The sequence below is a fragment of the Tachysurus vachellii genome, chromosome 12, assembly GCF_030014155.1.
Source record: "Tachysurus vachellii isolate PV-2020 chromosome 12, HZAU_Pvac_v1, whole genome shotgun sequence".
In the NCBI taxonomy this organism is placed as follows: domain Eukaryota; kingdom Metazoa; phylum Chordata; class Actinopteri; order Siluriformes; family Bagridae; genus Tachysurus; species Tachysurus vachellii.
In genome coordinates this window covers 14,542,567-14,555,179 of record NC_083471.1, presented here as the reverse complement: position 1 = coordinate 14,555,179, position 12,613 = coordinate 14,542,567, and the positions used below count along the sequence as shown (strand labels likewise).

At 37.9% G+C, this 12,613-nt stretch overlaps 1 protein-coding gene across 1 annotated transcript; it reads right to left on the bottom strand.

The window, feature by feature from the left end:
* Positions 1–358: 358 nt before the first annotated feature.
* Positions 359–12,613, bottom strand: LOC132854303 (coiled-coil domain-containing protein 180-like). The gene is made up of 37 exons (XM_060882596.1): positions 12,554–12,613; positions 10,957–11,123; positions 10,593–10,678; positions 10,404–10,513; positions 10,188–10,316; positions 9,998–10,108; positions 9,808–9,903; positions 9,568–9,731; positions 9,304–9,423; positions 9,102–9,181; positions 8,930–9,018; positions 8,720–8,839; positions 8,468–8,641; positions 8,219–8,334; positions 8,012–8,138; positions 7,890–7,932; positions 7,760–7,800; positions 7,452–7,636; positions 7,190–7,365; positions 6,893–7,073; positions 6,653–6,799; positions 6,430–6,574; positions 6,218–6,334; positions 6,035–6,133; positions 5,856–5,939; positions 5,578–5,765; positions 5,369–5,439; positions 4,952–5,066; positions 4,730–4,810; positions 4,573–4,642; positions 4,338–4,482; positions 3,674–3,834; positions 3,446–3,583; positions 3,251–3,362; positions 3,064–3,169; positions 2,843–2,984; positions 359–2,718 (listed from the first exon to the last, which is right to left on the bottom strand). Exons 1-37 carry the CDS (start codon positions 12,611–12,613, stop codon positions 2,584–2,586), a joined length of 4,431 nt encoding a protein of 1,476 aa, XP_060738579.1. The 3' UTR covers positions 359–2,583.

Genomic DNA, 12,613 nt, shown 5'->3' with positions numbered 1-12,613 from the left:
GCATTTTTAAAAATGTAACTTTTCAGTTACATAAAAAAAATATATATTTTGTAATCAAATAAATTTGGTTTAAAAATAAGTCTAAGTTGCATATTTTTCTTTGTCAGCACATGCAAAAACTCTAAAGTTTTTATTGGTAAAGAACATTTATTTTAAATAATATTTATTTATTTATTTATTTATTCCATTTACTTGCTTTTTATGGTCATGATAGTGGATCTGGGGTCTCATTTATAAAACTATGCGTAAGATCCCTACTAAAAGTTTACGTACGCCCAAAAGCCAGAAATGGCGTACGCCAAAAAAAATTCCGATTTATAAAACCGTGCGTACGCACTCCTCTACGCAATGTTCCCTTTATAAATCACAGATCACCCACAGATGTGCGTACGTGAACCAGACTCAAATCCCGCCCTGTACACGCCCATTTTTAACCATAAATAGTCAATGCAAATCACGAGAGTGGACCTCATTATAATGAGTTTCCTCTGCGGGTTTAAAAATGGGGTGAAGAGCCAGCGTCTCAGGGGGTAGCCACTGTCGCCTGCAGGTTATAATTATATTAAAAGCAACATTTTGTTACAGTTTCTACTTTTTAATATTGTTAAACTCACCAAGAAGCCAGCCATCATGTACTGCGCCTGCATTTAGTCTGTTCCCTACACTGCTATGTGTCAAGATAAAGGAATCATGTGTTGAACCAGGCCAGCGTGCCACAGTGTTTGTGAGGGTCATGTTGGAGTTACATATGATTTGCACATTAATAGAATGCACATGCTTTCTATTAACATAAGCAAATTCATTTTCAGATGGTGCCCTTATAGCAACATGAGCGCAGTCATGCGCCGATTACATTTGGGAAACCAGACATTGCTGCAAACTGCATTTTAATTTCGGCCTGTTCTCGCACAGTGTAGGGGAACCTGAAGTATCGACTACCCATATTAAGTATACCATTCAAAAAGACAGATATTATGGCACTCAGGGACGGCTGTGATATACCAGACCTATAGGGGTGAGATGATAGATTCCAATAGAATTATTTCATATACAAAAAGGTCTTAGACACAAAGTTGAGGATTACTTATAGTTTTTTTTTTTATATATAAATAATTTACCTGTCTGCCAATTCCCGCTGGAAACAGCCGGTTGCCAAGAACCCCAAAGTGGTGAGGACTTGTAATTTGGACTGGGATGGCATGGTTCCGGCGTGTTGCCCTATCTAATACTGGACCCAATTCAGCACATAGATCTAAGAGCACAGCTCTAGGGAATCTAAATCGGCTTATTAGCCAGTCATCATCATTGTCCCTGAAAACTCGTTCTCTCCTTATTCTGCCATTGGCGTAATCCTCCAACAGTGCCAGCAGTGCCATCATGAAGCATTACATACCCGGGTCACCGGAGGATTTATATGTTTCTAGCAATTAGACTGATCGTTAACACCTTGACAAGATCACAGAATTAATTTGTGGTGAAATTTTAAGACGAAAATGTTATAGTGAACACATGCTTCTTCATGACGGTTTTGTAATGAACACAGTAATTAGGACCGATGATGAGTAGCGATTGTGCTTCATGACTGTACTTGCAGACTTTGACATTTTATGATAGCTATATGTACATTAAGGAAAATATTTCGTTTTTACACTGTGTTCTGCAGTTCTCTAATAAAAGGGTATTTCATGCTATTTTGTATTACATGTAGTCGAGCCATCTCCTCCTGCGCTCCCGTTGTGGACAATGAGACTGTAAGGCAGCGCTGATTATTCATTCATTCATTCATCTTCTACCGCTTATCCGAACTACTCGGGTCACGGGGAGCCTGTGCCTATCCTCAGGCGTCATTGGGCATCAAGGCAGGATACACCCTGTACGGAGTAGAGCTGATTATTATTATTATTATTATTATTTTATTTTTAATACATTTTGAATTACGTTTGGATTTTACTAGATGTATATAGCCTAAAACAATCGGCACAAATAAAACTGTTGGATTTCTTCATGATAATGTGGTAATAACGTATGAAATGGAGTGAAAATTAAATGTCATTCATTCTTATAATCGTTCTTCTCACATGTATTTTCTACAATCTAACTTTAGTTCACGACCTCACCATCTGTGTCGCCAATTCTTTTTGTCTCCAGAATGTGCGCACGCACGTCTCAAAGTTTGCTTAAAGGTGCATACATTTTTCCGTCAAGTTTGTTTTTTATAGATCACAACCTTTACGCGAAAACTGGCGTACGCACGTTTCCAGCCCCGTTTTGTGCGTATGCACGCTTTATAAATGAGACCCCTGGAGCTTATCTTGGCTTGAGGTGGCAATATACCCTGACTTGAACTCCAGTACATCTGAAGGAATGGATTTCCAAATGAAACACACAGGAGGAGAACATGCAAAACCCAAAAGCTGAGGCAGCAATGCTAGTCTTTGTGCAACTCATTCATCTTATTCTATAGTGATTAAGAAAAGACATCTCTAATCAAGAAGGTAACATTGTGCTTGTTTTTGAAGGACAGACAGGGAATTTGTTGGTTTCAGGATCATTCCTGACACAGAAGATCTGCTAGTCACTCAGTCATTCTGCTTTGAGTGTAGCAAGGGTCTTCAGTTCTTCTCTCCAGTGCTCTTGCCAATGGAACATCTCTGCCTCCTGTTCCTGCCTGAATTTCTGCACGCACTCAAACTCCCCCATGATTCTCTGCTCATAATTCTGGGGTCAAACAGATACATGCAGTTAACACCACCAACACAGGAATTTCTTACCCGCAAAGAAACCTTATCAACAAAAGAACTGGTGTGCTTTGCAGCATACAAATGCAGTATTGGTCATTTACCTGATGCAGTGCATTTCGAACCTCCATAACCTTAAGCTGTGCCAATGTAGTTTTAGCTGTAGTGATGGTGGTGGTCTTTTGTTTCTGTTGCTTGACAGATGAACCATCGGTGGTTCCAAGGTAACTGATGCCTGGCCATGCTCTGTAAAAGGAAAATTGTGAATTCTAACATGCACCACTGACTGCAAACTTTATACAAGATTCCTTGTATCAGTCCTAACCTGCTCCCTCTCGCCAATAAATGTCTCTTATCATGCTCCTCCTGTAGAGTACCTGCTTGTGTTTGACGAACAGGTTTTGTGATGCTTTCCCGCTGTGGTTCTACTGCTGCAAACAGAAAGAGTTCTCAAGTTATTGATTTGCTTCATATTTCTAAGACAACACCAAGCCTCATTACAGACCACTTACATCCACCTTGGATCTCATCGACAGTCAGTATGTTGTCAAACTGGAAGAGTAAACTCTCTGTCAATGTGGCAAGTGCAGTCACAAACTCATCTGCATTCTTCTTAATGCAGGCCTTTTAGGAAGAAAACAAAACTATTACAACATTCACAGATTACAGCTATATAAGTGGATTTAGCGGTTTCAAGTGTGTATGACCTGGAGTTCCAGTCTGTTATTCTCAATAGCCTTCCTCTGTTCCTCCTGCCTGTCATCCTCAGCTGTAACCAGCCTGTTCAGTTCTTCTTCACAAGCCGGGTGGCTCAGACGTACAGACAGCTGACCCCTGTGTTTTCTCTGAGGGAGAGGGAGTGAACAACTTGAAACTTGAGTGAAAATATTATTCATATAATAGAAGTGTAAAGCATACAGAGTAATTCCACTCACCCTCTGTTGATCACTTTGTTGCTGAGTCTGTTTAAACTGCTGACGGATGAGGGACAAACTCTTGCTCAGGTCCTCCAAATGCTGATCCCTCAGTTTTGTTAGAAGCGCTTTAGGTATATCACAGACAATCTCCTCAATGGCTTTCAACTGCTTACAGAACTCTATACATAGAATTGAAGCAATAATAATCTTTACTGAAATAATCAATTTTTAAAAGTATATTCAATAAAACATTAGACCCAAGAACCTTAAACAGGCAGGGTTCAACAGTACTACTTGAAAAATTAGTCAGTAAATTTTGACTTAGTTTTCCCCAGATTTAGTTGCCATTTCCCAATCAGAGTTTTAACAACTTCATGTAGCTACTGAATGTGCTGTAAGGGAGAGCAGTATCTTCTGAATATGTAACGTATCAGATAACAGTCACTGGCTAGTGTCGTTCTTTTACAGGAGAGAGGAATGGCGTTCTTCCTACCCAGAGGTCAGGGCCAGTGCTTTCATTAAATATGCATTCCTTTATAAATAAATGGTAATATTTGTTTCCTGAGGAAAAAAGCAAACTGTGTATTTGATGGCATCTGGCCAGTGATCAGTTACAACACAAAGACTAGAGATTATAAATGTTTAAATTACTTTCTTAGCATTATGAAGGAGAGAGGCTCACCTTGTACACAGCCATGGTGGTACTCATGAGATTGGCTCTGATAGACAAGGAGTCTTTTGTTCATGTCCTCAGCACACAACTCAAATGATTCCAGAATATACTGAGGACGGCTGACTAATTGGCGCCCCTTTTTCTTGTAGAATTCCTGAAAGTGAGACAATTTAATCTGATTATTCTTAGCAGAGAAGAGTATTTATTATTATTATTTGTGCTATAATTAAAGAGATTGGTGTACCTCAGCCACCTGAAGGAGAAGGTCATTGGCTTCCCACAGAATGTTAGTGATGAAGCCCTTAAAAGTGAGGCTGAAACAATAGAAATTTACTCATCCATGTCTTATGTTGGCATAATATATTCTACAAGTAAAGTCTACTACAAAAAAAGTTATTTACGTTTCCTTTTGATCATCAGGTTTAGGGCCAAATACTTGGAATCTCTGATCAAACCGTGTAGGTCTGGTCATCCTCCTCACACTGAAAAAACAGCATGTTAAAATGTTTACAGATATTAATTGAATTCTTTATCCAAAGTAGTACAAAAAAGAATGATATTGTCTTTTCTTAGAACATTTTAATGGCTCATATAAAATGAGGTGTAATGAAGTGAAAACTAACCTGTGTGAGTTGAGTGAGTCAGCTGATTTCCTGCGCAGAGACCCTAAGCCGGACAGGTTCCTATTCTTCCCTGATCTTTGACCAGACCCTGGTAGTGGGCTTGGACGGACAGAAGCTGGTAGGTCCCAAAAACAATAGCTCTGCAGCATAACTAATTTCTTTGTCTAATAAACTAGATCTAACCAAAACTTTGACATGGCATTTGTGTAATAGAATAATCTATTTATTCTCCAATGACGTACATGAACATCAGAAATAATATGAATCAACTACAACATGAAATGCCCCTTTCATGACAGGTTTATGTCATCATAACCTGCTGTGAATAGCAGACTTCTGGTGCATGCAAACAGTTAATGCTTCACACTCTGAAACTTAGAACAAGCAAGCCATTGACTGAAGAAAACATTGATGTACCTGTTACTGTTGCCGAGTTTGTCTCTTTAAACTCCTCACTGAACTCTTGGCAGCTCTGAGGTTTGCTTATACTGAAATTTGGAAAGAACAAATTTCAAGAAGTGTCAAATTATTTATTGACTCAAACAAATGTAAAGAAAAATCAATCTTCAAATTTAATCTTTAAATGAAATTCCACTTTCAAGCTGTTTTGCAGTGGTTTTCTTTACCTTAGCAGTCCTCTGATCACCTCCACTGCTTTGTCATCCATGAAGGCAGCTCCCATGCAGCTGGGCTGGAGAAGGGGATCTGAGCAGGGGCTCCCCCCTTTCTCCTGCTTACGGGACCGTAGACGTGCAGCCACGGCAAAAGCCCCCTGCAGAGGAGCATCAGGCAGTGGAACAGCCATCGAAGGGTTCTGCAGGCAATAAGTAATAATGACACTGATGATGATGATGATGATGATCCTCATCATTTTCATAGAATGAGTAGTTGTGCACAAACATACCAGATAACAGTCCAAATACTGACTTCTCTTTCTGAGTTCTCCTATCAGGGATGAAGTTGAACTAAAAATGTCACCAGATGTTACCTGTAATGCATTCATTTGAAGAATACACATTAGAATTACACATACCTTCCATACATACATAAGGCCAGCTTGTGATCACAATAAACAGACTGTACCCTGTTATCCAGGCTGCTTTGGGTGTAGGCATGGACCCTCTCTTTCAGTTCATTCATCACAGTGTTGATAATTTTTTTGTGAGTGTTGCTCTTCATGGCCTGGAGAAATATATTACATATAATTTCTTAGAATAATGCTTGTGGTAGAGAATTCTTAAGAACCAAAAAATGGTTGTAAAATACCTCTGACTTAATCTGGACTTGGGTGTTTGTGAGTACTCTTTGGATTTTCTCCAGAAACATTAGATCCACTTTTAGAGACTGGAGCTTCTCTTCAAACATACTGATGACCTCTTTTGCCTGACCGGATTAACAAAAACATCAGTATTTAAAATCTGGTAAATAATAGACTTTTATTTATTTAATAGGATTATCACTCATATTGTGTCCTTTACCTTGTCCAGGCATTTAGACTCTGTGCCCTCCATGTCCTGCATTAGAGCCGCATCAGCTGTGTCAATGCACTTAGCCATCTTTTCCAGATGCTTTCTGTATTGCTCAATCTCTTCGGGGGTAAAATTACCACCTTCAGCAAACAGCCTTTGAAGAAAAGAGAATGGTTAATCATTTGATTCCTGATGTGTTTAGAATAAAAGAGGAAAAATATTATTAACATACTTGAAAAGTTTCATTAATTTTGCATTGGCCTCTCTAAGACCCTCTAATCTGATCTCCAGATTTTGTCTAAACTGCCTCTGTAATTCCTGGTTTTCATTGATGTGTTTATCGAAGGTGATTTGTAGTGAAGCCCTGAGTTTTACCAGCCTGTTAAAACACACATAAGAAAACAGATTTAAAATTCTGTATTAGTGCACAACTGAGGCGATGTTATATTGTTATTAGCACAGAAGCACTTACATGTCAGACTTGGTAGCAGTGTATAATGTGTCTTCCATTCTGTAGATTTTTGTACGAAAGTTTTCATTTATTTCGCGCTGTGTGACCTGGAAGCTGTTGAAGTCAGATCGCAAATCAGCAAGAGCCTGTAGAACACCGTTGCAGTGTCTATCCACACGATCTTGATGCAAGATCAATTCAGCTGGCAACACCACATAGACAGTTTACAAACAGATAGACAAGCTTTGAAATACACACTTTCAAAATACAAACCAAATATTCACACATCAGAAGGACATTCTGTTGACATTCACACACCTGCCCGGACATTGTGAACGTCCATTTCAATCCTCTTGGCTCGAGACTGATGGAGATGGAGGCGGAGGTCTAGTTCAGACCTCAGCTTCTCTTTTTTAGCTTCCACAATGGTCACTGTGTGATTCAGAACCTCCTGATTCCTCTCCTCAAGGTGATTAAAGAATTCCTCTCTCACACTGACATTGGGACACAAACCAGTCTTAGATAGTGAAAAAACACATAGCAGGTATTATTAATTTGTTGTCTTGAAAAATCCTCTTACTTTCTTTGCAATTCAACAATAAGACTTTTTGGAAACAAAGCCGCTTCCACTTCCATAGCATTCAAATGCTCTTCATCATCATCATCATGTATGACAGGGCAGCTGTAGACATTTCCCTTTAAAGTAGTAAATGTTTCATTGTTCTGAGAGTCTCTGTTATCCTGTGAGAAACAATCAACATTCTCCTAGAAAAAAGAAACAGCATGTTTTAATAAGAAGTGTGCACAAAGATGCACCACAGCATTAGCTAAATCAGGAGTGTGTGCTTGAGATATAATACTCTGGAAAGTGCTGGGGCAATGACTTACTGAGGGTGATGACTTCTTTATGCAAGATATGTGAAATGCAACTAATAAAAAGACAGAATAGTGAGAGGTCAAATGGCAAAATATTATAAGACCAGTTGAAATATTACTGATACTAAGAAGTCTAACTCACTAGGAATAAATGCAGGATAAAGTATCTGAAGCTCCTCAGCATCCTAGAGTATACAGACACAGGATTAAACAATGACATAATTAATACTTAAAATGTGACTAACTGATGGTCTAAAACTGTACCTGACTGTATACTTCATTGACTTTGAAGTACTGACTGACTGCTATGCTGTATGCATGTATTTCTTTAAGGACCATTTCAGGATAACTCTCCACTCTATGAACTCCTTGCTTATAGAAATTGGTACACCTGGAAAAGTATAAACATTTGATGTAACTTTAAGCTATGGTGATTACAACACAGAAATAAACTGATTAATTTCTGCTTACCCTTCTTTAATTTCCTCTAAAAGGTGAAGGATCTGCTCCATTCTAGTTTTGAGGGCCTTTTCTGTACTTTCCTGCCTGAGTTTGTCCATCATCACATCCAGCTGAGCCTCTTTTTTCTACCAAAGGCATAGGCAGTAAAAAAAAAAAACATCTGTCTGCATTATCAGATGTCACATTCACTTGTTCATTACCTTTTTTTTTACTATATCTCAAGGCAAACATGTTTGGAGACAATGGTATCAGTCTCACTTGATTCTTTTCTTCAAAGTTCTTGCTGACTTCTTTGAGTGAATCCTGCAGCTGCTGCTCTACCCCCTGCAGATGTGCACTGTGTACCTCCCAAACGTTAGCTGCTCCATGCACAAACTCGAACAAAAACTTACTCAAGAACGCAGCAGTTTTGGACAAAGCGTCAAATGTTTTCTGCAATGTACAGTAACAGAATTCCACCATGTCTTCAGAAAAATTGCACCTTTTCAATAAATACAAATACAAACTTACTTTCATTGCTTGTAAATGCTCCTCTGCTTGAGTCTGGCACTTGCCAATAAGAGGCACCATCTCACTATTAACAATGTGCTGTATCTCATCTGAGGTGACTCCATAGCTAGACACTTTAGTCTGTATGAGTGCATAATGCAAGCTTTAGTTTACTTTTAATTCATACTATAAAATGTAATACTAAAACATACATTCACAAAGATTGCAAACCTCAAAGCGTCCAACTTCCAGGTAACAGTCTTGCCAGGCACTCTCATAATATTCATGCAGTTTTGTCATGGTCTCTGTGTGCGTGAAATCTGGAAAAAGTGGAATACAAATCACAAATTCAGGAAAAGAAAATACAAAACTAATATATTTATGGATATTAGCATATTCTTACCAATTTGCTCATTCACCGAAGATAAAGAGGAGTACCATTCAGCAGCTAATGACTTTGAACAGTTTGGTGGGGTCATATTTCTTCATGTAGCAAAAGAAAATAAAGAGCAAAAAATTCACATTTTAAATGATGTTCACCTTCAACTGATCTGTATTTTAAACTGCTAAGCATTGTGTTTGACTACAATATGAAACTATCTAACCTGACTTGCTCCAGGATGTTGAGGCGCTGTTTGCTGTATGCTTTTTGTTTTGTCCGCATGGTGTTTAAAGTCTCTTGTACATTTTTAGGGTTTTGAGTCTCAGGGCTGTTCATAAAGTCTCTGGAGATAAAGAATAACAAGTGTGTATATAGTGTTTTCCCCTGAATTTCTATTATTTTAAATATAAAAAAAAAAAACTATAGAGTTTATTATAGATCTGATCCTGCTATGAAATTTAAGAGCACTGCCCAGCTACGGATTTACTTAAACTGGCTAAGTTCAGCGACGGCCTTGATTTTTTTCCAGTTCTGAAGATTTGTCTCCCATCTGAAGTGGCACTGAACCTCTTTCTGCAAATTCTTCTCCATCAGGTTCAAATGCAATTTTGCAACAGCTCGTCTGTTGGCCAGTAATGCCTGATTTATCATCTATTAAAAATGCACAGAGTTAAACACTGCACACTTAATAGAACCATGATTGTTTTAACATTCCAAAGTGACCTACCATAGCTTCATTATTAATAAGTCTGTGGACATCACTTGGCATAACATAACTGATTTTTTCAAGCTTTTTTGTGTATTTGCTTAGGATTGCAGTGATCTGTAAAACATAGGCAATTTATACAGTATATACTGTAGATATGTAAAATCTTATTATACATGATGATAATAACAAGTCCATTTTGATATGCTACCACTGCTGCTCTTTCACTCTCATATTTGACAAAGAGCTCATCCAACTCCTGGATACAATTTCTCCTCATAGCAGATTTATGGCTCACAGAGGTCCAAATCTCATGTAGATCCTGAATGAGAATCATGATTATTAATTATTACCAACAGATTGTTGTGTAGACAATATGACATGCCACACTATGGTATCACCTGATAGCTGAAGGCTATTAAATCTCCACTGTGTTCTGTTTTCTGCATCAGTCTCTCCACTTCCTCATCATATTCTGAGAGTTTGAGAAGGAAATCTTCTCCAGTGTCTATTAACAATGACTCAAACCCCTGAACAAAACAGAGAGACAGCTATTAAAGTAGTCACAATAGAACGATTATAATATTCATTTTCTCACATTACTGAATGTGATATACCACACTGAGCTCAGTAAAATCCATCTGAAGCTGAGTGACAGCTTCTGTGTGGTCCCTTTGTTTTTTCTCAATGAGCCGCTCAATGATGTCTGAGTCGGTCTTTATAGAAACTGCAGACAGAGTATTGACTGTTATTTCCATCTTAATGAATGAGAATGTGTACTATGATTATTTGTGAATGCTACCAACCAACTCTGTCAGGCAGTCCTCTGATCTCTTCATGATCAACCTGGTTCACACTTAATAAAGACTTTGTTCCAGAAAACAGCTGGTTTCTGTAAAAGAGCATATTACAAGTCAGAATATAAGGAATAAACATCAATTATAATCATATTTATGAGAGAATGATTGTTTTCTTCTAGAGCTTATGTGCACCTAATCAAAATTTACAGAAGACGAATGAATTAGTCAATCGGGTATGAGAAGGATCTTGCCATAAAATGTCAATAAACATGCCTACACAGATCACATTGTGATCATCTATAATCAATTATGAACAAAAACTCAGTCTTTTATTATTGTTATTCTGTCATTTTAGCAGTTACTACTGTACCTCATGATGTCCTCAGAGCACTGCTCATCCCCATTTTGACTCCTTAGAGGATGCAAATGGTATCCAGTACCTGTGTTTCCACTAACGGTGTTGTCCTCACTCAAACAACCTGCATGTGCAGCATGCCTCCTCCTCTTCCCCTCATGAAGAGACAGTGACAAGTGAGCCTACAGAGAAACTTTTTTAGCATATCAATAAGCCGAAACACTAACACACTAAAAAAATTGCACACAATTACAGTTAATAGTATAATTTGTCTTTGTTTAATTATGATTTCCTTTCAAAGGGGCCCAAAACTCTTCCAGCATGAATAATCCATGGAGACTTAATTGCCAAGGTTAGTTGGAAGAACTTGATAATCCTGCATAGACCCCTGACCTCAAACCCACTAAAACTGGAACTATGACTGCATGCCAGGCCACCTCACCCAACATTAGTGCCTGATCTCCTTAATTTGACTGAAGACAAATACCCACATCATATGTGCTCAATCTTATCCACAAAGGGCTGATGTGGGTGCAGGTTTTCTAATCAAGCAGAAGCCACACTTAAATCCACGTTTGTTGATCTCGGCTTTCAGTACTCTCGGGTGTAGCTTCTACTTGGTTGGAATGAAAACCTTTACAAACACTGAGCTGCAGAGGCATTTTTCAAATAAGAATTGTGAAATAATGCAGGGGATCCAGTGTCTCAACCTGAACAGCACACCATTCTTAAGCGAGGAAGTTTGTTTGCTTTTGCTCAGCCCTTTGAGTCAAATTTAGAGGACCTCAAACATGAAGTTCATCACACTAAGCAACTTCTTGAAAGGAGAGAGAAAGGTGAAAGTGATAGACCATCTACTTTCCTTGATTTTTATAAAGAGGTGTTTTTCCAGTTTTCACCAGAACCACAGACTTGTATTGTTTTAAATCTACAGTAAATAGGATTTGTAATGTACAGTATATAAGAATGTACATAATCTTTGTAAATTGATGGGCACTAAAATTATATTTGTATTTTTCCAAGTCGATTTCTGCAATTTCTGATTAATATTTTGTCTGTTTAATTGCAGTTGGTTTTTTTGTTTGTTTGTTTTTTTGTTTTTTTTTTTGGAAATGTATATTTTAATAAACTGTAATACACTCTTTTATCTCTGTTCTTGGTGCTTAAGCCTTATTATCTGAAAATATTTTACTTTAACCCTGTGATCTTTAACATGATCACAGGGTTAAAGTAAGTAAATTATTATTTCTACCTCTAATCAAATATGGGATTACACACTGACACTGTACCCAAAGTAGCCTTTTCCACCCCCTGGCAACCCCACATATAAAAATATAAATTGATCAGGTGTCTACAATCCTTTGGACATGTAGTGTATCGCAAGAAAAAAATTAATTTTATTTTTTTCAATCTTGTGTTCTGCAGTGAATGTACAGTATACAATGATACAATATAGTAGTGTTTTTTTTAACGTGGTTTTATTTAGTCCGAGATTTAAGAACTACAGGAAATTTCGTACACAACAGTTTTGCTACCCAACAACTCTGGTACCCAGTTGGCGTTACTAAACACAACACAACGTATTAGATATGAAATCGCTTTAACATCTTACCTGAGCGTCAAACATTTGCCGGTAAATCTTTCCGCTTGGAACAACACGAGTCTCAGTCAT

Coding starts and splice junctions, on each gene's coding strand:
- LOC132854303 (XM_060882596.1), bottom strand. CDS start 12,613: ATGACTGAGACTCGTGTTGTTCCAAGCGGAAAGATTTACCGGCAAATG. Junction 8,335..8,467: donor ACTTTGAAGAAAAGAATCAA/GTGAGACTGATA, acceptor TGCCTTTGGTAG/AAAAAAGAGGCTCAGCTGGA. Junction 3,835..4,337: donor CCACCATGGCTGTGTACAAG/GTGAGCCTCTCT, acceptor TTCTATGTATAG/AGTTCTGTAAGCAGTTGAAA.